The sequence below is a fragment of the Glandiceps talaboti genome, chromosome 11, assembly GCF_964340395.1.
Source record: "Glandiceps talaboti chromosome 11, keGlaTala1.1, whole genome shotgun sequence".
NCBI lineage: Eukaryota > Metazoa > Hemichordata > Enteropneusta > Spengelidae > Glandiceps > Glandiceps talaboti.
This window is the reverse complement of record NC_135559.1, coordinates 7,226,062-7,252,122: the sequence shown is the minus strand read 5'-3', so window position 1 is coordinate 7,252,122 and position 26,061 is coordinate 7,226,062. Positions and strand designations below refer to the sequence as shown.

The following is a 26,061-nucleotide window of genomic DNA, read 5'->3' as shown; positions in this document are numbered from 1 at the left end:
GTTGAGGGCGTAGACTTTGAAAAAATACCTTTGTCAACAGAATCGGAATCTTGTTTACGAATCCTTATCCAAATTCAAAGCATGGTTTTCCCTACAAGTACTATTTTTTGCAGATAAATTAGGACGGCCATTGAATTAAATTTAAATAGATCATTGACTAACAATATATCAAACGAATTACATAAGGCCTTCTTAATTTGTGGCCATGCTAGGTCTCGGATATTATAACAACTCTGATTCTAACAGTAGCTTCACTCCATAGACGCCATTTCCGGTTCAGCTAGCATCTGTTGTCTTCAGTGTAGCACTCTTCCTTGCGTATATTTTCTTGGAGGAGAATCCGTTGAAGACATAAATCTCAGCCAAATACACCGCACAATTTTTTACACTACATATGGAAGCCGAATACGAGGAAAGCGAAGGTAAGACCGTCAAAAACCCATAATTCTAGGCCCGTCGTCGTTTCGTTGACATAGCGTCGTGTGATGCTTCCTCTTGGGCCATAACTCTTTCAAAGTCAGTTCATGCATGGAAGTAGTGGGGTTCTACTTCCTTGGTTCATGTGTATAGTTTGGCTGTGGATCACACTGTATACAAAGAATTGTGTATAAAGCTTTCGTGTCCTGATTAGTACCGATCAGGCGATGTAGTCTCCCATTTCAACCTTTGTTGACAAGGAATCAAGGAAAGGGCATTGAACTCTTGACAGAAATGAAAATGTTCATAACGTGTCGTCTTCAATATAATTGTAAAATGAAGGTTCACTCGTTATCATTTTCTCCATTCTAGTCCATTATCGTTTCAGAAAATTCAACATTGACTATCACTGACAACTCGTGTCGAGTACAGTTTATATGGATCATGGTATAACCCACGTGGGTTATACTTCCATGTATGGATCATGGCGGTAGGAAGCCTGAAGGACTACCTCCATATGCATAGACCCTCCACCAACGTGGTGGTCTATGCTCCATGTTTGGATACATTTCGAATATTCAAAATGGAATATAACTAAGCACAACGACTTCCAATCTGATTAAATCTAATGTAGAATACAGCTCGAAATCTTACCTCCATATCCTTTGATTATTGTTGTTTGTTTTCAATTTTGTAGCACTGAGAGTGAGTGCCTCAAAATTCCTACATCTGACTCAATACCATACTATGGACTAGGAGTTCACATTCAATCCTCGCATGTATGCATAGCCAATTAAAATCCACCTCACAGTTAACACTGTAGGATTGACATTGAAAATAAACAAATCCACCAAAACAATAACATTGCTGTTAGCACTCTGCTCTTGAGCTCAGTTCAAAGAGAGTGTTGTTCTGTAGGTTGTAAGTTTTCAGCGTAAAGATGCATTCTCATTGGTTGAGGGGGTAACTTAACATGTGGGATTTGAATGTGAACTCTATACTATCATGTCAAAATGTAGGAAGAGGTGCACACTCACGGAACAAAAAAGAACAAATGACAATAAATGAAGGAAATAAGAGGTAAATGAAGAAATCAAGCTGTATTCACTACATACATAAGATTTTAATCAGATTGCACAACTTCTTATATAATAATAAATTGAAATTGCCATTGGTGACATTTTTGTGAATTGCTTTTCCAGGCGGAAGCACTCCAGTCCAGGATGAATATGGAGAGGAAGGTGAACAGCAAAATACAGAAGATTTAGAGGTTTGTGAATTTCTAAACTGTATTTTCACTGAAAAATTGTACACACACACACACACACACACACACACACACACACACACACTGTGACACACACACACTGACACAAACAAAAAGAAATTGAGAAATTGTGTCATGTGTGTATGCTTGAAGTTTGATTGGCTGAACAAAGAAAAATGTTCTGAAATAATATTCAATTCCTAAATATTTGTAGTAAAATGTGACATTCTGAGCTTTTAGTTTTATACTCTGGTGAAAATAATTGTGTAAATGCCAGTTTGTTCTACAAACCATAGTTATTGTTGATTAGAAATTACTGTGATTAGAATATCGTTTTATCAGTAGCTCCGGCTGGATAATCGAAACTGGATTTGAAAATGTACAGAAGTCTTCTCTGTATCACACCATCAAACTAACATACATTTGCTCACAGACACACATACATGTAGTCACAGTACACAAACTAGGCTATAAGGTATGCCATGACGGAGTACGCTCACATATCGGTCACCCCTTTGCACATATGTATGCAACTTATGCAAATTAACAAGTTGTGAACATGTAATGCTCATATCTGTACTGATAAACAGATGTTATTTCTGAACACCGGGTTTGAATTCCATGGGTAGCAAATTATAGTTACATTTTGTTTTAGTACCCTTTTTATATACTGCAAAATTAGCCTCTTTATACTTGGTTTATGGCATGTCATGTTTGCACCTTGTCATTACAGGAGGGGGAATACAGATCTGATGATGGTTCAGAAGGTGAGGTGGAGTCTGATCAAGGGGAGGAGGAGGAGAGTGAGGGGGAGGAGCAAGATGGTAGTGATGCAGAAAGACAGAGTGGTAGTGGAGAAGAAGCCCAGAGTGGTGATGAAGAGGGAGGAGAAGAAGAGATGAGCGAAAATGAAGAGGGTGATAGAGAAGTTGCCAGTGATGGTGAAGATGAGCAGGCTGCTAGCGGTGATGATGGTGAAGTTGCTAGTGATGGAGAAGCAGCGAGTGATGAGGAACAGGTAGAGGAGCAAGAGGGAAGTGATGATGAGGGGCAAGATCAGGTGGCCTCTGGAGATGAAGGGGAGGTACAGTCAGCAAGTGAGGATGAGGGGGAAGTGCAAATGGAAAGTGAAGAGGAGGGAGATGGTCAGGCAGGCAGTGATAGTGAGAGGGAGGAGGGTAGTGAGAAAGATGGGGAGGAAGGTGAAGTTAGTGATGCAGAACAAAGTGATGGAGAAAACCAGTATCAGGAAAATGAGGGAGAAGAGGCTGCTGAGAGTTACCAAGGTGATGAGCAAAATGATGAAAATGTAGAGAGTGAAGGTGAAGGAGCAGCATACGCTGCAAGTGAGGGAAGCGTTGAAGCTGATGGAGAAGAGGAAGATCAGGCGCAAGATGGAGAAGAGCAAGCAGAGGGTGACGGTGATGCAGATGAACAAGAAGAGGGAGAAGATAATGATCAAGCTGGTAGCGAGAGAGAAGAGGGTGAAGAGATTGAATCTGGTCAGGAAGAAGAGGCAGATGAGGTTGCCGTGTCACCAACATCAGAGACAGAACACCAAGGAGACAGTGATGGGGAGGATCAGATGGAAGTTGAACAGGAGGAGGGGGAGGAGGAGCAAGATCAAGATCAAGACATAGAACAGGAAGAGGGAGAGGAGCGAGAAGATGAAGAACAAGGTAGTGATGTAGAGCAGAGAGATGATGATGTTGAAGAGCAGCAAAGCGGTGGTGAGGAGGAGAGAGATAGTGGTGATGAGAATGCACAGTATGCTGGTGATGCAGTGGAAAATGGTGAAGAAGATAGAGAAGAGGATGATGAAAGGGAACAAGAAGTAGAATCACCAGAAAATGAAGAGGGTTCAGCTGAGAGGGAAAGTCCAGTCCAAGAGGAGGAAGAGGCGAGAATGGATGAAGGTTAGTACTTTTAAGATCAGTGATAGACTTGTTTAAAAAAGCTGTGTTTTTTATATATGAAGTTCACATGTTATTAATATTTGCAGATTTGCTAACTTCCGTAATCAACATGAAAGCAAATCAATATTGTAATTTTATTCAATGAAATCAGTAAGTTAAACTGATTGCACATTTAACATTATTGGAACCATGGATCTGTTGTCATATCGTTCTGATCTCAATGAAGCATCATCATCACTAGAGGGCGCCAAACCCAAAACTGTGAGCCCTACTTTGATAATTTCATAGGAATATGCTAATTGTGTGTACTTGTATTTGACAGATGAGGATGAGTCACACTCACCTGTAGTTCAGGGATCAGATGCAGAAGATGAAAACAAACAAGAAGATGGGGAAGACGATAATGATGATGAAGATGATGATGATGAAGTGAAACAATCCAAGAAACGAACACTGGACAGTAGTGATGGAAGTGGTGATGAAAGTGACGAGGAAAAGTAAGCTTTGAAAAATTGAAATATTCAACCTCGACTAACTGCAATTTGAACATTTTTTTTACCATCAAATAACCCAAAATATAATAACCAAATATTGGTCAATGACTTATAAAAAGACATTATATCTGTTTTCAGTAATTACTGGTCAGTATTATTTATGGATAGAGTAGTGGCAAGTTGAAATTCTTGAATTTGAATGTCACCAATTAAAACTGGAACTAGTTGTAACTGGAGTATCATTTCTCAATCAGACAACCACAATATGTTCACTGAGACTTGTTAAAGTACCAATAATTTGATGTTGCATACGTTAACTAGGGGTCAATATTATCCATACGCAGTACAGAAACAGGTTGAAATCGTAATTGTCATTGAGGGTGCTGATTTTTGGGTGCGGACCCAAAACTCATTTTTGATTTAATTATCATGTATACAGCTACAAAAAATATGTTCACCCACAGGTGATGAAATACTGTTCATGATGAATGATGTCATACGTAAATAATTGTACCTAACAAAACATTTCACAAAAAGGTTCCAGTTTCAGCTAGTGCAGTTTAAATGTGAACATTTTATCCCACAGTTGAATGTACAATGTATGAAAGGAGAATGCCACGCCAGGAAATACATGTAGATGTATTTTCGTAAACTTTGGGTTCTGGAGAGTCATTTCATGATTTCACATCACATAAATTTTGTGCGGTTGCTAATAACACCAAAATGAAACTCTTGTTTCATTTCAAACTCATTGGCCTCACCAAACATGTACTCAGAATTTGTAAATTTGATATCTAAATATATCTACATTGATGCATGTTGAAGGAAACAGAATGTTGTATTTTGAGATGTTATTGGGTTTGTTCTTTTGTTGAATTTAGGTCTGAAGTTGGTGAATTGATTGCAGACATCTTTGGTTCAAGTGACGAGGAAGAAGAGTTTGAGGTAAGAAATAACTCAGTAGGGAACATACAAACCTGCCATCTTGAATATCACGAATGTTGCATCATGGGAAATGTGATAAATGTAACTCAAAATCAATAGGGAACATGCCAACCCGCCATCTTGAATATCCTGAATGGTGCATCATGGGAAAATATGATAAATGTGAATCAATCAGTATTATAAACAATTGTGTTACATTGTTTGTAACCATAAATAATCTTGTCATGGTAACTGTGACCATTGTAGGAGGTTTATAGTATCGATAGCTCCAGATTACAGTACCTACAGATAATCTTGTGATCCTTTGCATCTGAGCATGCTCAGTCTGGATTTCAAGTTTCCTATTTCATTTAAGTGATTTGATGGTATTAGACATTGGCTGTGTTTTGCTGTATGGTTTTATAACTTCAGTAATGGGAATAGGGGGAGATATAGAGGAGGGAGTTTAGTCCATTTGGGTAAAACATCTTTTGGAAATCATGCAAATGGCTGCATAGAGTCAAGAGTGTAATTTGATACTATGATTAACTAACACAGTACAGATGAATTATAATTTTTATTAGTATTACAAAAAAAAAACAATTTTTGTATTTCCATATTTCTATCGACAGGGATTTGATGCAGCTGATATTGAAAGTACAGCAGCTAGAAAGAAATCATCAGGTAAGACTTAGTAACCTAGTACATGTAGATCACCCTCATCAGAAATTTATCAACAAATGAGACTTGCATAGTAAGATTCCAATAATGTGAACCTCCTCAGGGAAATGGATTTTGTTCCAATATGCCGACAGTTCTGTTAACCGATTTTATGGTTGTATATCTGTCTAAGTATGAAAATAAAACCTCAATTGGTTGACATGGAAATTAGCCATTGTTGATAATTAGGATATGGAAACTAAACCTGATTAATCATCAACGACATCAGGACCACACAAATAAAAACTACCGAGATATTGTAACTAATCTGTAAGACAAGGTTGAACAAGAATGTCAAGTTGTCCAACACAGAGGGCGCACTTCTATCCCAACGGTCAATTTTGAGCACTCTTCAGAATTACAGGATTAAAACTGATAAAGGTGATACAAAAAAATTGATGTTTCTCATTATTTCTCATTTAAAATTATATCTATTTCCAAGTGATCATTTCATGTGATGAGGAGAATACAAAAAAATGTATGTTTGTTATATTTTCTATTTTTAAATTTTTTTTTTTCAGCTATCATTTCATCGGATGAGGATGATGACATAGGTCTAAGTGCAGGAAGAGAAGACGATGATGAAGAGAAAGGAGCTGTTGCTACGGAAACAGGGCAAGAAGCCCAGGCAGCAGAGTCTGATTCAGATGATGATGCTGAACTCCGTAAACAGAGCGGAGAGTAAGTTACAATATGAGACACTCAATTAGAGAATTTAATTTATAAACAAAGTAGAAAGTAAGTTGCAATATGTGAAGTAAATAATGAGAATTTACTCTGTAAACAGAGCAGAGAGTACGTTGCAATATGTGAAACCCAAGTAGAGAATTTAATTTATAAACAAAGTAGAAAGTAAGTTGCAATATGAGAAGTAAATGTTTAGAATTTACTCTGAACAGAGGTTGGTGTTTTATATGAATATATAATTAATAATATTTTTAAATTGTTATCCTAATGATAATGATAATAATTATGCATAAAAATTTATGTTAACAATATTTATTCTTCGCACATTAGATGTAAAATATAATTTGTTCAATGGTTGTATCATTCTTTCTAAAACTTCAGAGATTTTGTGTCTGACTTTGATCTCATGATGGCCAAAAAGAAAGCAGAAAACAAATCCAGAAGACGTAAAAGACGAGGGGATGACATCATCAATGATAATGATGACATCATCATGGCTATGATTAACCAGATGAAAGAAGCTGCCAAGGTAGGTCAAACAGATTTGTACAAATATGACAGCCACCATGTTTGAAGTAACTATTCATTCTTTATTTCAAGTTGTTATTTTGACTTTCAGAAATTTAATTTTAATTCTGTGTTATCTTACAGGCAGATAAAGAGGCAAATGCGGCTGGTAAACCTGCTGTCAAAAAATTGAGCATATTTCCATTAGTTTTGTCACAATTAAAAAAGTAAGTAAACATTTAAGTATTCAAATTGTTAAATAAAAAGTCCAGTCAAACTTATTTTTGCCTTTAGAACGCTTGTGTGATTACTGCTATCAACTTATATCAAAAGTCCAGTCAGACTTATTTCTGTCTTTAGTACTCTTGTAAATTGATTACTGCTACCAACTTAAAAGTACAGTCCAATCAGACATGTTTCTACCTTTAGTACACTTGTATTGATTACTGCTATCAACTTATATCAAAAGTCCAGTCAGACTTATTTCTGCCTTTAGTACACTTGTATTGATTACTGCTATCAACTTAAAGGAAAAGTCTAGTCAGACTTATTTCTGGCTTTAGTACACTTGTATTGATTACTCCAGTCTGACTTATGTCTACCATTAATACACATGTATTGAAGGAAAAGTTCAGTCAGTTTGTTTCTGCTTAAAGTACACTTGTGTTGATTACTGCTGTCAATGTTAAGGAAAAGTCCTGTCAGACTTATTTCTACCTTTTAATAGTACACTTGTATTGATTACTGCTATCAACTTATATAAAAAGTCCAGTCAGACTTATTTCTGTGTTAATACACTTGTGTTTACACTGTTTTAAGTTTTTGAAGTCATTCAAATTCATTTCTTCTTTTTTTCAGACAAGATTTACAAATAGCATTTATAGACAATGGTATATTACAAGCAATAAGTGATTGGCTTTCACCACTGCCTGACAAAAGTCTGCCACATCTTAGGATAAGACAAGAACTTCTTAGAATGCTTCGAGAGGTAAGGAATCAAAACTGTTAGATACTCCACAAAGATCATTGTCAAACGCTGGCTAGCCAGCTTTTAACATAAGCTGATGCAGGCATTAACCCTTCCAGTTGCCCAGTGTTAGACTGAGCCAACCTGGTGTTAACATGACTTTTGTAGGCATTAACTCTTCAAACTGGTAACTGATGAGGTGTTTTGCCAGCCCAGTGTTAGCACAGAATTACCTGATGTTCTGTACAGCTGGTACAGGCATTAAGCCTTCCATATGATATGTTAACACATACTGGTGAGGTGTTAGTGCTAGCACTGTGCTGACTCTGTGTGAGCCCTTAACTAACTTTTGTTTAAAGCTTAGCTGACTCTGTGTTAGAACTTAGCTGACTCAATGTTAGCACTTCGCATGATATTAGGCAAGTGAGTCTTGCACTGTACTGTAGAAAAGTAGTTGTAAGAATGACAGAATGGCCACACTTTCTTCTATATGTCTATTCAGAACGTTATCAAGTTCATGTAACACACATATATAATCATCACAAAAACAAGAAACAAATCTATGTATTTCAAAGTGTATACCCATGTGTACCAAAACTTAAATCTAATACACACAGCATACCCATGTATACTTACAGACTCACCTTCTGTAACTTTAAGATTCTTAGGAGTTAAAATTGTGTGGGTTTTTTTCTTCTCAGCTGCCTGCAGTAGACTCACACACATTGAAGACTAGTGGTATTGGCAGAGCTGTAATGTATCTTTATAAACATCCTAAAGAACTTCGGGTTAACAGAGACTTGGCAGGAAAACTTATAAGTAAGTATACTTACGACACTTTGGCAATCCAGCCTTCGGTTTACTAAGATAGACACAAACTAAATCTATTGTTCTTCAATGTGGTAGATTACACAAGTGGGTGATAGCAGTTCCTCTGTTGTGCAAGTGACGATTGACTCTGTGATTACCATTGAAGTGTTTAACATTGTGGGAAATGCTAATTTGAACCAAACCTTGCACAAATGTTATATACTGTAGTTTTAACTGAATGACTGCCATGTTTGCCGTAAAATTCAGATCATGAGTTAGTAAGTTGACATGTTGGGACTATGTCTTTGACGAAGGCTTGTTAGGTTTACATTGCACAGTTCCACCCTCCTCATTGATTTTAATTACATGGTGATGCACCTGGTAACTTGCACCTACTATGGTAATTATATAATACCTGGTAACTTACACCTACTATGGTAATTATATAACACCTGGTAACTTGCACCTACTATGGTAATTATATAATACCTGGTAACTTACACCTACTATGGTAATTATATAACATCTGGTAACTTACACCTACCATGGTAATTATATAACACCTGGTAACTTACACCTACTATGGTAATTATATTTGTTGACAGACGATTGGTCAAGACCTATCTTTGGTGTTGAATCAAATTTCAAATCAATGTCAAAGGAAGAAAGAGAAGCTAGAGACTATGCACAGATGCCAAAGAGAAGGAGACTGAGGTGAGAAAGAAACAACTATCATCTATGACAGTGGCAAGATTAGTTTTGATAAACTACGAACAATGCAAACTATTACATGTATTTTGTGATGCTACCTTTCACTGTATCAATGGACTTAACACTCACGATAGGGTGGTGTCTCTAGTACAATGTTATTTACATATGTATGTACTGGAAAGCCAACTCAAATGTATTTTCTTCTAACTAATATATTTGTTTTACTTTTTTCTCTATGTAACAGCTCAGAAACAGATACTTCTGTTCCCAAAAGTATTGATAATGCATTCCAAGGGGAACAAAAGTAAGTAATTTTTTTAAGTGTATCATAATCTTCATTAACTATATAAATGTAGGATAAGTTTACTGCAAGCTTATTGGGGGTAGGGGGTAGAGGGAGGGGGTGTCTAATCACAACTTATTGAGAACTACCAGTAGCGTTTGGCTTAATTGAATTAACTTGTCCATAATTTGAGTTATCTGCTTGTTGACAGATGTTCTTGTGTCACATTCTGTCAGTTTTATTTATTCAATTTAACGTCCAAAGATGTAATATTTGATAATTGTGATATGAACAAAAGACAGTAAAATGATTGAACCCTATGTAATGTAGTGTAAGTGTCAATGTGGCATACTTGGGATGCAGATATATATCCTTAGATCCCAGGCTGCCACTCATACACATCGCAGAATTGTTATAATTTCATATTTTTCCAAAACAACAAACTTCATAGAAACTTAGCTAACTGTGTTCACATGATTTCTTGCACATTGTGGAATGCTCCTAGTCATACATTCATATGCATACAGGTACGCAATAATAATTTAAGTACCCAGTGGGTAAAGCCAGTGGGGGACTACTATTTGGGTTCCATCTCTCCGTCCATCATCTCCTGTATCTCAGAAATGCATGGGCCAATTTCAACCAAACTTGGCACAAATGTCAGATGCTATAGTCGGCATATGCACGTCACTTTGTTTCACAACCTGGTACATACATAATAATTAATATGTTTTGATGTATTTCTATCAACAGAGCTTTACGTCCAGGAGATAAGGGATGGATAGGTCGTGCCAGAGTACCTATGCCATCTACAAAAGATTATGTTGTCAGACCAAAATGGAACGTTGAAACAGAATTTGAAAGGGTAAGTTGGAAAGTGGATTTTATTCACCGTGCAAATGACTTGTGTTGTACACTATATACCTTTGGACAGATAGGTCTAGGGAAGCAGAGTCAGTGTGTATTGGCCAACTTACACTATATGTTGTTTTAATGGTAATTTTTTACTGTAATAGTATGTTGTTACCAGGACAGTTTTTAATAAAACAGTACAGAATATGTAAAATAGAAAGTAAATTTGAGATCTTCAAAATCTGTTCAACAGAACATTAATATTAATGATAATAATATCGTAACTAGGCAAAGCCCATTAGCTCGCGCAGGGTAGATTCATTTGTGATCGGCTGCCTTACGATGATATTGTAGATAGCGCCCTCTGCATGGAGAATGTGCATAGTATATAGAACATGCATGCGTCGTCATTGCACCGCAATGCATCCTTGGGTAAAACCACCAAAAAAAAACATCACATAGTAGTCCGACGTGCATGTGTACTAGTTCTTGAGCCCCTACACGGCTGTGCTGCGAGCTAATATTTTATTGTTTAAAGGCCATTACAGAATACATGTCCCAACGGTCTGTATGTAACAGATTGCAAGGTTTAAGAATATGATTCAGAGAGAAAAATACATAAAAAATTGTTAAGTGCATCACATCATAAAATCACAACAGTTTGATTAAAAACAACAAATGAAACAATACAGGACATGTTTGAACTTCATAAAAATTGAAACCGAACCACATGAACATTAATTTAAAAGTGGAATTTGAATCTCTTTTCTTTTTTTTTTCAATTTCAGAGCTCAAAGAAACAAGTCACCAGATTAGACAAACACATGAGAAAAATGAGAGAAAGAGTATCTAAGAGTAAAAATAAAAATCAACGAGCTGTGAATATTAGCATAGAGGGACGACATATGTCTTTGTAATTCTTCCACCTGGTACTGAATGGATTTACAGACACTATCAAAACAAACACACCTGCTGAAACTACCAATCAGCTCAGTTCTGAGGATGGTCATTTCTGATTGGATACTCACCAGATGGAGTGATTATGATTGGTGGAATATTTCATAACATACTGAAAGTGACGTTATTTGAATTGAAAGCTGGATGTGTGGTTTAGAGAGAAACATATACACTTATATCATTGTCATCATTTTTCAACTCATGGAGATATGATGGTTCATCCTCACAGAACAAGCAGTTTCCTTTCAGAGATTTGTACCTCATAAACTTGAAATACCAAGACATGGTTTAGAATGGGAAGTCTGTCCGATTGTGACCTTTGAACTGAATGTTCACCATATTGCAACCTTTGACCTGAGTGTTCACTAAACTGACTTTTGAACTGAGCGTTCTCCAGATTGCGATCTTTGAACTGAGTGTTCAAAAGGTTGTGTCCTTTGAACTGAATGTTCACCAGACTGTGATCTTTGGACCAAGTTTTCACCAGACTGTGACCTTTGAACTGAATGTTCACCAGATCATGAGCTTTGAATTAAGTGTACACTAGTTTGCGACCGTTGCACTTAGTGCCTGTCAGGCTGTGGAATATTAAATAATTTGCTTTTGAATTACAGGATATTTTTGTCATATATTTTATTTTACTGTAGTGTATACAATTTGAAGTCTTTAATAGGCCATTTCAGACTGCAAACAGGAAATTGAGAATACAGCACCCTCACTCAAATTGAGAGTATCAACACCTCATAGTACCATTTCTTAAGAACTTTGTCCTTGATATTCTGTAGAAGGGCTGTTTTTCGTATTGTTCAGACATCGAGGAAAGCAGCAGTGCTCTATGAGTAACAGAGTAACCTATACCAAGTATATCTCCAAGGTGCACACAGACAGGAAGTAGAGTGCCACCATGGCAAATATTGGAAAGGCCTATTAACTAGCCTAAATGAATAGATGGAGAGTAGATTATAAATCATACCCACCTATAAATAGTCTCAGTCACCCAGACTTCTTTGATTTCCGTCACCCCCAGCGAGTCTCGTGAATGCTAAGATGGCCACAGTCAACTGGACTTAAGACAGTTTCTCATTGACTGAATATGATTCCTAAATTTAGGTTTCATCAACACTATATTTAACAGAAATCGTGGAATTAAATTTTTGAAAATCACCTTCATCAGAAGATTAACTAAAATCAAACAAGAGTGGCCACCACATGATTGTACTACAAAGGTCATGTTGTGGGTCAGCCTTTCTGAGCAGCCATCTTGTTTCAATCAACTCTCTGGTGATGGTGATGGTCAGGGGAGTCTGGGTAACTAAGATTACCCTACCTAGTTGTTTCACTGTGCTGCTTGCCATGTATTTTGTTTCTCTTTTGATATGTTTTTATTGTATAAACAACTTTTAAGTTGCCCACAATATATTTTTGACGAATACGAAGTACTGGAGGATATTCTGACACTCTCTTGAGTCAGAATTATTTTTCAAATCCGTCAAACAGGAGAACTTTCGTTAAGGTCATGTGATTTTACAATGAACTTTGCACCTGTGTACTTACAGGCCTGCCTTTTCAGTTCCTGGTCAGATTTTTATTTGTACTTTTTTTCATCCAAGTGTAATCCAGTGTATTAAAGTTTCACCTGCTCTATACAATAATTTTTAGTTTATCTTAGTTTGTATATGAAATATGTCCTTGTGACTGAACCCAAGAATTAAAGTGATGGGGGGGGGGGGGGGATACATTCTGTGAATTTGATATTTTGAATCAGTCTTGCGAAAAGATTTCACTTGAGTTCATAGTTTTTGTACAGCTGAGGAAACCAGTGATTTATAACCTCATCAAGGTTTTCAGTTTGTGTGCATGGATTGTGTTATCCAATCAAATTTAAATTTTGTGAATAGCCCAGTACTAGGACAAGTTTAGTGTACAATTTCAATTCTAAATGACTCTTAGAATTGAACTCAACTTTTATAATTAAGCAATTTTGTTTAAAATGATCATTTGTTTGGTCTTTATCACATCCTCTCAAGTTTCAACACACTTTTAGGAAAATAAATTCATTATTTTACTTTTGAAGCATCAGCCAGTAATCACTTATGGGAAATGTCATTTTTTTTACACGCAATCAGTTAACTTCAACTGCAAAATAAACATTTATAGAGATTTTACAGAGCACACAGTTTGGACGAAGACGCGGGTAATCATGTTACTTATCAGGAATGTAAACAATTGAAGCTAGTTGAAATGTGTCTATGATGCTGCAAAACCATAGTGTGACTGTCCCTAGACTGGGGAGGGGTCGGCTGATGTGTGAGGGCGCCCCATCATGGCGTACCTTACTGACTATGGTGTCCCATGAGTGAAACACTAAGGTAACCTTGATTGCACTGTGTCTTGAAATAGTTATAATTACCTTGCTGCTACCACCTTCAACCTTCAAATAAAATGAAGTGATAATCTTTACACTGGATAATTCTTTAGCGTTTGGTATTGTTTCCCAAGAAAGATTTCAGTGGTTTTTGCCATCACATATAATTTGTATCATTTATCATTAGACTCGTAGCCAATAGTCTGTAAGGTACGCCGTGACGGGGCGCCCTCAACCATCGGCCAACCCCTGAGAGGAGGCCGGTGAGGGCGAAACGTCACGACGTATCTTACAGTCTACGTAGCCAAGTACAAGTAATAGTTCTACTACCATATCAATCTGAAGTGTACACGTGTATCTTATTTCCAATTGTAGAAGTGACTGTTTTCCAAACATGAAAAATGACCACCTCATAGATATTTGGAATGTGCAAATGAATGGAAAGGTATTTTTTTTAGTACATCTTAGTTAGATTTGCAAATAAAGAGCAAACAGTTTTCTGTATTCCATGAGTAATTGTGTGTTATTGTTGAATCTGTTTTCTAGTGTGTACATGTATAAATCAGTTTCCATGGCCCTAACGATATTAGATGCAGGAGTACTTCATTTTTGTGAGCGAGACTGATTTTCTGTTCTCCTCCATTGTTGCAAAGAGGCCTAGTAGTGTGAAGTACTCCCCACTTAGCCTGCTCCATGGATAAACTAGCAAGTGTTCTCATCACAAAGCCTGTGACCTTAATAATTAAATGGATACCATGCATAGAAACTGATTGGTTGAATAAGTCACATGATGCATATATTATGTCAGATGTGACCTGTTGGTTGTATATACAGAAATGCAATGTTGGATGTGAAGTACTTCCCATGATGCACTGCTCCGACAGCTACTTGAAACATGGTTTTCCCAGACTCCTTTGGGGAGGTCTCGTAGGCAGAGACCCCAGTGGTGAGAGTCTGGGTAACTGAGACTATACAGAGACCAATATCTTGATAATACAACATAAATGTGCTCTGACTTGTGAGAATGTGCGCATAGTGGGGAAAGAAGTAGACAAGTTACCATGTTGAATTATCAGCAGGAAAGTAAACAATTGAAGCCATTAAAATCCTCAAGTCAATGTGTAATGTTTCCAGCATAAGCCTGTTTTTTATGGGCACTGTGAACAAATGCTTATCACTTTTCAGTGTGATTGGGTAAAGGATTCTGTCATTTGTGCTTTGAAATACTAGTCTTGACATCTTTGGCTTAAAAACATCACAAGTAAAACACTAAGATAACTTTATTTCTCCTGTAACTCAATCTCACAAAGAATGGTAATACTAATACAACACTAGTTTTCTTCAAAGTAATCAACTTTATTCCACATCGATTCCAGATTGTAACTAATATACACAATGATTCTAACACAAAGAAATTAATTCTGTATCAACAGTAAGGCACTATCAGTGTGTACAATTCTGGATTGCATGATTCACTTACTAGTCTTGATTCCTAGTTATCAATGTCTGAAAGCTATTCGAAACTAAGACTGATAAAAACAAAATAATCTTAACTGATTCAACACTAGATGGCGCTACTCATGTACGATTTTTTGTTACCCGAGTACAGATGTCATGAAAAGCTTGTATTCAATTAAATCATATCCTACAAAAAAGGTCTATGATTAAGTATGACCAATAAAAACAAAACAATCTGAACTAAATCGACACTAGGTGGCGCTATTCAATTACGTAGATGTTACTGAACATGATCATGGTAATTTTAAGTGAATTATCCAATGGCCATATACATCACTTTCACTAATGGCTATCAAAGGCAGGGTGGAGTCAACAACTGGTAACTGAAACTAACAACTAAGATTATCAAAAATACACATGAAATGTGTTAATAAAATTAATAATTGAAATATGTACAATAAGATCAAATGATATGATTTTGATAAAAACACAAGAAATAGACAGTATAAAAATAACAAGAAAAAAGAATGGACAGATATAAGAGGTAAAGTACAGGTAGAAAGATTTAGAAAAAAAAATTAAAACAAAATCCTTTTTTTTTTAAAAATGGGATTTATCATTGATAAAAGCATCTTCCACTGGGTCACATTAATTGATTTTATAGAACAACATAAAAGTTGGAGTGTAAAAACAACCCACTATTTGCCTCTACAGTTTGTGAAACTGAGTGGACACACATTTTGGGAAGTAGACTGAATTGGAACTGCTTGAACTATTTACAGATATGAGCAAGTAAAATACATTTGTATGTGGGAGTTATATATCCAACCACATATAAGCACTTGTGATACAATAAATGTATCGTTTACCAATGAAATGGTTGTTGGAGATATAGGGTTCTCCCCCTCCCTAGATGAGTGCTGACCAGTCACTAATATAATATATGAACATTACGACCTCAAAAGTTGACGCTTGCATTTTTCTAACAATTCCATAATTGACATAGACAATGGGATTGATATGAAAATATATTCTTGGGTCATTGAGTGCTGTTTGGTATGGGGAGAACATGGCTTGGTAAATACAAATTCCTTTCTCCTTTTTTGGAAAATGTTATTGCAATGTGAAATAGGTATGTGTATTTGCAGCCATGTAATTAATACTACTGTGGGTCTGACAAAGGCTTATATTTGGTTGAACAAAGTAATCAAAAACAATACTTAAGTTGACAGTGTAACAGCTAATATAAGGTTGAATGTCTTCATTGTGACAATTATATGAGAGGTTTGCTGATGTAAAACACTTCCCTCGTCTGATGTATCACCCCCTCCCCCCCCACTTCTTTGGTACATTAAATGTCTATTTGATATTGCTGTATGATATTCTATAGTTCTAACACATCAACTGCTGGGATTTTGGCAACTTCAAAGAAAACTCTGAAACAAAGAAGAAAAAGGACAAAATATAAGCATGGACACAATTCTAGACATATTGACCAATATTACGTGTATATCCCCCTCCAGCTGAGCTGATCAATGGAATGTCACATAACAAACAATGTGTTTGTATCTCTTATACAGTGCATAACAAAGTAGGAAGTATGTGTGCATTATAACTACCATACAGTGCAGTGATCTAGTGTGTGATTCAATATGAATGATTAATGACTGCAAATGGCAAAATATCCCAGTAGTTCATGTCTGTCTCAGCTTCTCGAAACTGACTTCACCACTGTTGTCATTAAAAATACTACTAATGGCAATGTGCACAACTGAAATCCAACGTCTGACATACACATACAGTGAGAGAAACACATCTCAAACATGAAAACATCCCTACCGGATAATGGAACCTCCCATGGACTTTAGCCAAGTGATTATGTAACATTAACTAACCATACCTCATAGACTACCATTCTAAAAGATGATCTATTTGACAGAAAGTCACTCTTTTGGACGTAATTTGAAAACCTCTAATCAGATTACTTTAATTTGATTTTTCTTTTCATCTACACTCTATTAGTAATGTCCCTATAAACTTTGAAATCAACTGATCCAGAGGTTTCTCACTTTCACACACACACACACACACACACACACACACACACACACACCTTGATGCCTATAGCACACTGAACCTCAGTTCAGTTGTGCTAAAGAAGTACATCGAAAGTACATACCTATGTGAATATTTATTCCTGACTGTCATGAGTTGTTTGTTTGGTTGTGACCCAACTAATCCGTTCAGTTGTTTTACACATGCCATTAAGTCTTCACTGGTGTAACCGGAATAGTATTCCAGAGTTGTATCCTAGATCATAGTGGGAAAAAAATTCATGGAATAAATTGGAATATTGAACTTGTATGACAAAGATGAAAGACTCTAGTAGAATAAACATGAAATATGTCTCATCATAAGGTGAAGGTGAATGTTGTCATGCTAATGAATATGCAAATTGGTCTCCATGCTTATCATGCTAATGAACATGCAAATTGGTCTCCATGCTTATCATGTTGTCATGCTAATGAATATGTAAATTGGTCTCCATGCTTATCATGTTGTCATGCTAATGAACATGCAAATTGGTCTCCATGCTTATCATGTTGTCATGCTAATGAATATGCAAATTGATCTCCATGCTTATCATGTTGTCATGCTAATGAACATGCAAATTGGTCTCCATGCTTATCATGTTGTCATGCTAATGAACATGCAAATTGGTCTCCATGCTTATCATGTTGTCATGCTAATGAATATGCAAATTGATCTCCATACATGTCATAAATCAAGAGGAGGAAATAAACACCAAGTCATCAGTAGTGTTGCCTAAGTAACGGTCTATTTTCAGGTTCCAAGATGCATTGCATGAGACTATGTTGCTTTCCTTGTTTTAATTTGTCTTTATTACATTTTAAATAATTCGTTTAATTTGTCTTTATTACATTTTAAATAACATTTCCATTGCGAAATGTTTACACCTTTAATTGTGAGTGGTTTTATAATGCAATGCAAGTCTTCTTTCTCAATGTCTTCACACAATTTATCACTTATTCTCTAAATCTCATCATTATTTTTCACTGCTTTTTGGCAAAAACTCACCCATTCTTGACCACTTTTCATTTTAAAGGCAAGTAAAAGAGTAGATGCAGCAAGATGTGAGTCGGGGAAATCCAGGAAGTCGTACTCTTGAAGTGTAAGTTCTAAAATAAACCTGGCTAAGGTCAAAGTCTCCATACTGGCTTTACAACACTGGTGAAGAATTGAAAACAGAGATCAAAAAAAATTTCGTCAGAACAAGAATCAAGGTTTTATATAAGTATTATTATTCTATTTTATTATTTGAGTAAAAGGTTTATAAACTCAGCTCATGTCACTTAAATTGGAAGCGTTGATAATTTTTTTATCATGTTTACCTAGAATTTACATAATAAATCTCTCTCAAAGTCAAACATTACTAATTGCAGCTGACTAGCTGACATTGATTATTTAAGGTCAGAGGTTGAGCACTGAAATGATATCAATAATCACTTCATAGAAATGTCTCACCTTTGCATATCTTCTTAGAAATCTATAGGAGAGTGGCATTCCAATGTCAAAGTCAAGTGTTTTCAAGATGGTCTGTTCCATGGTTAAAAATTCATTTCTCTTGTAGGCATCGTCACAAATGAAGATGAAATCATCCAACAGTGGTGGACATCTCTCCTGATGGAATGAAAAAAGAATCAATCATATTCCGTTCATAGTTTTTGAAAACTCAACATTTAAAATCTTGTAGAGAAGCCCTACTGCACTTAACTTGTGTCCAGCCTTTTTTGACATACCCTGCAGTGGTTAACCTCAATGCAAAATGAGTCACTTGTTCCTTTTACATGAAATCTTGAGATGGCATATGATTTTTATGAAATTTTGCTTTTTCGGATAAACATATGTAATAATAACAGAACCCCTTGGCACAAGAGTATCATTAGTAATTCACATTTGTGTTTGCATTGTTTTCTGTTGAACTATATGGCCGCTCAGAACACCGCAAGCACTTGTGCAAATACCCCGAATACACCAAATTTGCACTCATGTATCGTGCAGGGATCTCCTCACGCTGGACGGCACCGGACGCTAGCGTCCGGGACTCAGTCTTGGCGACCACTACTCAAAGTTGCCGTCCACCACCTTCAATTGGTTACCATTCGACACCCCACACACATTCACTTTAATAATTGTACTTTCATTTTCTGCCCACATGGGCGTATCGATTTAAAAGATAATGAAGTATTAAAATGTCTTTGAGAAACGAACAATGTAGACGTGAACTGACAACAGCTGCTATACGTTATACATTGATATCTCGTATACAGTGAGTACGTGTGAATTACATGGCAAACACGATGCTACAGACTTTCGACTACCATTCTTCAGCGTCATAAAAAAAGTATAACAGCCTCATATACCTTGTATAAAGTGTTGACGTTGTGTCCGATCATTAGTTTTCTGTTCAATTTTACTCTGAAAACACTTTTAGTTAGTAGTTTGACATCGTACATCGCACGACGATGACAACATGTAATTTCCAAAATGGCGGGTGGTGACGTCACAAACTATCGCGATGTCTCATGTATCACGAGATTTCGTCTAAACGCAATGCGTATGTGTGGGTATACGCAACTTTTTAGAGTTTTGATATTTAGTATGAAACAACTTTAGCTTTTCTGAGAAAACTAATCAAAAACTGTGATTTAAAAAAATCGATGTACAAAGATTGAGATTAGAGTTATAAATCTGTAGAGAAATAAAAGTTGGTTTTAAGTTTTTTGTTAGCAACTTTGATCACACACCATGTACTTTGAGTGTACCATTAATTTATTCATGAATATTAATTATGCAAATTAGCATGAATATTAATTAGTGTCCGGGACTACTCTCAAGCTGGGGAGAACCCTGATCGTGGTATTTTAACTTTTATCATACAATACTTACATCAAATTTACATGCGATGAATAATGACGTTGCACCAACCAATTGCAGCGTCTCTCTTGGAACATTCTTTGCCATCAAATAACGATCGACAATTTTCACGGCAAGATAGAGGGTCTCATGATTAAGTTCAAAATTTTCTTGGACCTCAACCAACCAGTCAACAAGTATTGCACGCATGTTGCGATTGATGTCTGTCTGCTTTTCAAGGTATGGTTCGACTTGAAACACAATCTGGAAACAAACAGAAGTGTTAGTTGGGGAAATGCAAATCAATTTTTTAACCACAGACAACATTGTTCTGGAAGGAGAATTATGTTCTTCTCCTTCAAATAAGAGTACTTTAGATAACACTAAGGCCTAAGCAGTGCAGCAGAAACAGGATTCTAATGAAAACATTACACATGGACTTGACGAATATAATGGCTTCAATTGTTTATTTTCTAACTGATAATCAACATATCAACTTGACTACTTCTACATCCCCACTGTGCACAGCCCCTATGTAATTGTTTCTTTTGCATTTAGAAGTTGTCTGAGGGTGTGTATTAAATGTCATGTCACATGAGTGAAACACCAAGCCTACATCATTTTAGCTGTAATGTACTATGAGTGAAACACCAAGCCTGCATCATTTTAGCTGTAATATCACATGAGTGAAACACCAAGCCTACATCATTTTAGCTGTATCAACTCACCTCTCTCTGTTTGTAGTACTGGAATATTTCATATGCATAGACAGGACACAGGTTGGGATCTGCTTTATTTTCTTCATCAATATCTGTGAATGCTAACTTCATACACACTTCATTCATCTGTGGAAACAGAGAAATATTTAATGATATTTTAAACACAATTTTGGGTGATAAAACAATTTAACATGTCCCAATATCAACTCGTCCTATTTTCACCCCCCCCAACAACAACAACAACAACACTAGTAAACATATATAAATCTAAACTATACACGTACATGGACTCGAAATATGGAGATCAAAATTTACATGATTTTACATACGTGGCCAGTCGAAGCGTAGCAAATGTAGCATTTCTTACCAGAAAGTGGTAGTCGCACATGCATGTGGTATAGTAGTGACTATTAGTGACTGACATGCTTACAACTTCTGCACACAGGTTTTGAAGACCTCAACTTGTTAACTTAAGTATTGTAGTACATAATGTCGTGTATACCCTACCCTGTCTTCAGGTCCCATAATAGACCCTCCAAACTGAGTATTACTAGCTTTGATTTTCATATATGGACAGGTAAATTATATTGTTAATGTAAACAGTTGGGGTGAGTTGAAATGGAAGAGTAGATCTGTCACCATAAAATATCACCTTGGTAACTTTGTCAACTTTGAAATCTTGTGAATAAGCCATACTGCACTGGATATGGCTTCTCCCATTTTGAAAATTTCCTGTAAGAATTTCTGGGGAAAACCTACCGATGTAATCGTATTCATCACAATCTCTTTGTCTTGACGTAAAAGAGATAGTGGTAGATGTGATGTCATCACTAAAGGTTTCCCATAAACCATTGCAGGAAATGCCAAGATGGCCGAATGCAGGACAACCTGCATTTTATTCTTTACAAAGTTTAAAGCTGAGTAAGTCATCAAGGTGTTTCTTCATCATCTAAAATCATATTTAAGTTGATAGCAGTAATCAATACAAGTGTACAGAAATAAGTCTGACTGGACTTTTTCTTTAAAAAATATGGACCAAAATAAAACACAGAGGTTACCATGTTTTGTTAATAAATAAGACTAAACTCACTTCATCTTGTTCAGCATGTTCTTCTGTCCTTTTTTCATTCTTTTTGTTCATAATTTGTACTTCTGAATCTGTGGAACTGTCATAAAAAAAAGAAAGAAATTATTTTAACTTCCTATAAATTGGTGGCTCATGTATGTAAACATCTTTCCATTTATATTTGAGTTCTGAATCAGTAATCACCAATCAGCCCCCCCCCCCCTACACCACTCAGATTCCACCCTTCTCACACCAGTCAGTTTTCACCCTCTTTGCATCAATCACGTTATCCCCTTATCCCCCACATCCAAACATCTATGTTAGTGCAGTAATATACCACCAAACTTAAGAGAGTATAGTCTAACCGAGTGCAGTAAACGAGCGGAAGAAAAGTTGGCCAGAGCCGGGACTTGAGACCCTCTGATCAATAGATGGGCGCACTACCAACTGTGCTACCCAGGCCAATATCTACCAACTCTATTATTATCCACCGATGCATTTGTACTCATAGTGAGATACATGTAAAATATAACATTTTATGTGCATATGTACTACCAGTGTCTGTATTGTACTTATGCAATTTGTAACAACAAAACTTTGAGTGAGAAGTAAACAAAACTGTGTCACCTAAGTGGAAATACTCTCTCTCTCTCTCTCTGGTAGCATTGCTGAAGAGAAATCTTTTACTTTTGTAAAATAACATGTACCTTGTTGATCCTTGTGAACTGCTAGCATAACTTTCAGACGATTCTAGAACAATCTCCATACTTTCCTCTTCATCGTCTTCTTGTGTAGCTAGGGGTGCCAACTTATCGTTACTAACAGTAGGTTTGGGAGCGATGCTTGATGAAGACCCTTTAGGTTCCTTGGATTTTTTACTTGACACTTTGACAACCTTCTTGATTGCACCAGTCTGTTTCTTCTGTAATGCCTGTGTCAAATTATGGATTGTTGTGGAATTCAATAAGTGAGGGAACTGTTAAGAATGGGTCCCTATGGGCTATTACATCAAATTTGTTTTTGAAAAATGATAAATAAAAATGACGTCTTCTTGAAAAAAATTGACACATTTTGATGATTGAGGTCTTTTTTGGAAATAAATTATTGAAACAATCTACTTGGAATGTCACCTTATTTTGATGGCTGCCTTTTTCCCATCACTTTCAACACTTGATGAAGTAGGTTTTTAGCTGTTAAAAGACTTATTCAACTCATTCATCATGAAAAACATGTATCAATAATAAATTATTTAATCTTGTGAAAAATACTCATTTGGAAGTCCTAACAGTTGTTATTACAACAAAACTAGAGTGACTATAGAGTTTCAATAAGGCAGCAGGACATTTTTTATGTCTCACAGGTACATTTTTGTTATGAAGTACACAAACAATAAAACAGACACCGATAATGCACAAGCATATAATTATAAAATGATGCACTTTGAACACAAATCAACACTGCCAGTGGGGACAACGAAGATTCAAACACAAAACTATAAGTGAGAGATTGATTGATATGAACCACAAAATTAAGTTTGAAAGACCTTGTCTTGTGTATATACACTACATATGTTGATTATGTCACGTTATCAAAAACCTACTCGTCAGGTGTACAGGGGTGAACAAATCCACTTGTCCTGGGTCCGGGACTAGCGATTTTTTTGGGGCGGACCACACAAATTTTACCTTGTCTGGTCTGTCGGACCAGTAAAAAAGTGTTAATAACTATGTTAAAAAGTTGTCTGAATATACAGATTCATAGGTAAGATTTAATGTTTCACATTAGCGGGACATGGGACCACTAATTCTTTCAGCAGGACCACTGGAATTTTTAAGGCACTGGTCTGGGGACCACCGGTTCACAAAATGATTTGTTCACCCCTGGGTGTATATTTATTTTGATTTGTAGACAAAACTGGTAGTTTGTAAGATATGTTGTGCTGTTCAGCCCTATCACAAGGCTTCTTAACCATGAGTGCTGGCTTACAGACTAACAAAACTGGCTTTAGGCAAAGACGTCTTCTGTTTTGTTACATGTATGAGGTAGGAAGGACCTCCATGGTAAAACCCAGACTTGATTGGCATGGCGACTAGGCAATAGAGTATAAGTAACCACCAAAGAAAGTAGTCTACTAGTACTAACAAATTGTTACTTGGCAAAAAATCTTGAAAAGATTAGTCTGTAAGGTACGTTGTGACAGGGCGCCATCACACATTGGTTAACCCCTCCGGAGGCTGGTGAGGGCAGAACGGCACAACGCATCTCACAGTCTATTAAAAGACCAGCAATGGAAAGTTTATCAGAAAATCCTACCATGGCATAACAATTGCAGGAGTAGTGAAACGTTTCGTACAGAGCCTGAGAGGTAAAAGTTTGTACAAGGGAAATATGATAAAGAAATAGAATAAGATGTGCTTTGACTTACATTGTTTGTGATATCACCAAAGGCTGCCCTTTTCTTGGATCTGTTGTCATTTGGAGAACCTGTGGATCGTCTTTTGTTTCTTGTCATTATTTCAGATACCTCATTATCACAGTGCACCTGACAACAAAAAATCAGTATTGGTTTAATGTAATCATACTTTCTGTTATTCACTAATAAAAATTAACACACCCTAGAGTCATATTTACACAAAATTACACCTACCATGTTGATACAAACATAGAATTTGCAGTTCTCCTCTAGTCTGAGGTGATGGCCTGTTGTCATTATTGTTCAAACAATGAAAGAAAAACCTGTGTCACAAAAGTACTTCAAGTTCATCCAAATCATAGACCCTACACATGTAGGGTCTATGCCCAACTATGCTTCCACTCCAATATCACTTTTCTCCTGAAAATCTAGCATTGATTTTGAAAACACAAGTAAATATGTTTATATTGTACTTCAGTAATAGAAGACCCATACGTGTAGTGTCTATGCTTCAATGAATTCATATTATTGTTAAGAAGTTGAAGTTCTAATGATATATTGTCAATGCTTGTAACAGCTGTACAACTACCTGAGGAAACATAGGGGCCTCTGGAGTGTACACTACAGGGTCTATAGATGACATAACGTTACTATGAAGGAAACAGCTGTTGTTGAAAGTTGCTTGGCCAGGAAGTTGACAAGAATAATATGGCATAAAATACTGGTTTCAACACCCAAACTAACAAATACATGTGTTTGGACTCTCAATAAACAAATTTATAGATTATTTCAAATTGTTAATTATCAATTTTGTTCTCCCTTTCCCGGTCAAATACATCCATGTTCAGACAAAGCCTTCCATTGCAAGTGGGTGAACATATATTACTTACTTTATGAAACAATTTTTATACAGCAAGATATTTCACAATCCCTTTATGTACTGGTTTCCTTGTGGTAGCTGCAATAATTGTAGCGTTAGTTGTGGTTTTGATTTTTTTTTAAACTTTGTTTTCGTTCCGATGCTCAAACTTTAACTGTTCGTTTCCGAAAAACCCACAATGAACGCTACAATCTCACTAATACATCCATGATATAACTTATAAGCTAAGACCCTTTTTTGAATTTTTGAAATTTATGTATTTGGTGAACGTTAACTGGAATGCAAATGGAATGGTTCGCTGCGTTCGATCACGTTGAGTAGGGCATGTAAAGATACAATCATTAATATTATACATTTAAGTCTCCCATCGTTGCCCTACTTACCTGTTTCGAGGTGGCATTGCTTTTCAGTCGTTTGCTTCCGAGCGGTTCGCTCACGAGGTTGTTGCCTGCAGTGCGTCTTGTTAGCGGCATGATGATGATATGAAGATTCGAATTTGCCGGGGTACGGGTCGAATGTGTTCTATAAATGGAATACACGTCCACGCTTTGTTTTGTAAACTTATATACTGCAATGTAAAAAAAAGCCATAAATTAGTCGAATATATAACCAGTAGAAACACGAATTCCGCTGCGAAAACGTAAATTGGTCTCTTTTGGTTAACGATCGAGCATTTAAAATACTGTTTACATGTTGGATTTTAAACGGTA

The 26,061-nt window shown here is 36.3% G+C and overlaps 2 protein-coding genes across 2 annotated transcripts; one reads left to right on the top strand and one right to left on the bottom strand.

Annotated features, from left to right (window-relative positions):
• The first annotated feature begins 274 nt into the window (after positions 1-274).
• Positions 275-13,213, top strand: LOC144441979 (uncharacterized). The gene is made up of 15 exons (XM_078131251.1): positions 275-422; positions 1,620-1,687; positions 2,418-3,600; positions 3,923-4,097; positions 4,976-5,039; positions 5,651-5,702; positions 6,260-6,419; positions 6,807-6,954; positions 7,077-7,159; positions 7,791-7,920; positions 8,601-8,718; positions 9,315-9,423; positions 9,665-9,724; positions 10,457-10,568; positions 11,344-13,213. The coding sequence occupies exons 1-15, from the start codon at positions 395-397 to the stop codon at positions 11,470-11,472; spliced, it is 2,619 nt and encodes an 872-aa protein (XP_077987377.1). The 5' UTR covers positions 275-394; the 3' UTR covers positions 11,473-13,213.
• A 3,468-nt stretch (positions 13,214-16,681) lies between these two features.
• Positions 16,682-25,824, bottom strand: LOC144442791 (G2/mitotic-specific cyclin-B3-like). The gene is made up of 10 exons (XM_078132165.1): positions 25,735-25,824; positions 24,484-24,600; positions 22,766-22,989; positions 22,083-22,158; positions 21,002-21,118; positions 20,307-20,537; positions 18,882-19,037; positions 18,435-18,584; positions 17,515-17,645; positions 16,682-16,771 (listed from the first exon to the last, which is right to left on the bottom strand). Exons 1-10 carry the CDS (start codon positions 25,822-25,824, stop codon positions 16,720-16,722), a joined length of 1,344 nt encoding a protein of 447 aa, XP_077988291.1. The 3' UTR covers positions 16,682-16,719.
• Between the last annotated feature and the right edge of the window lie 237 nt (positions 25,825-26,061).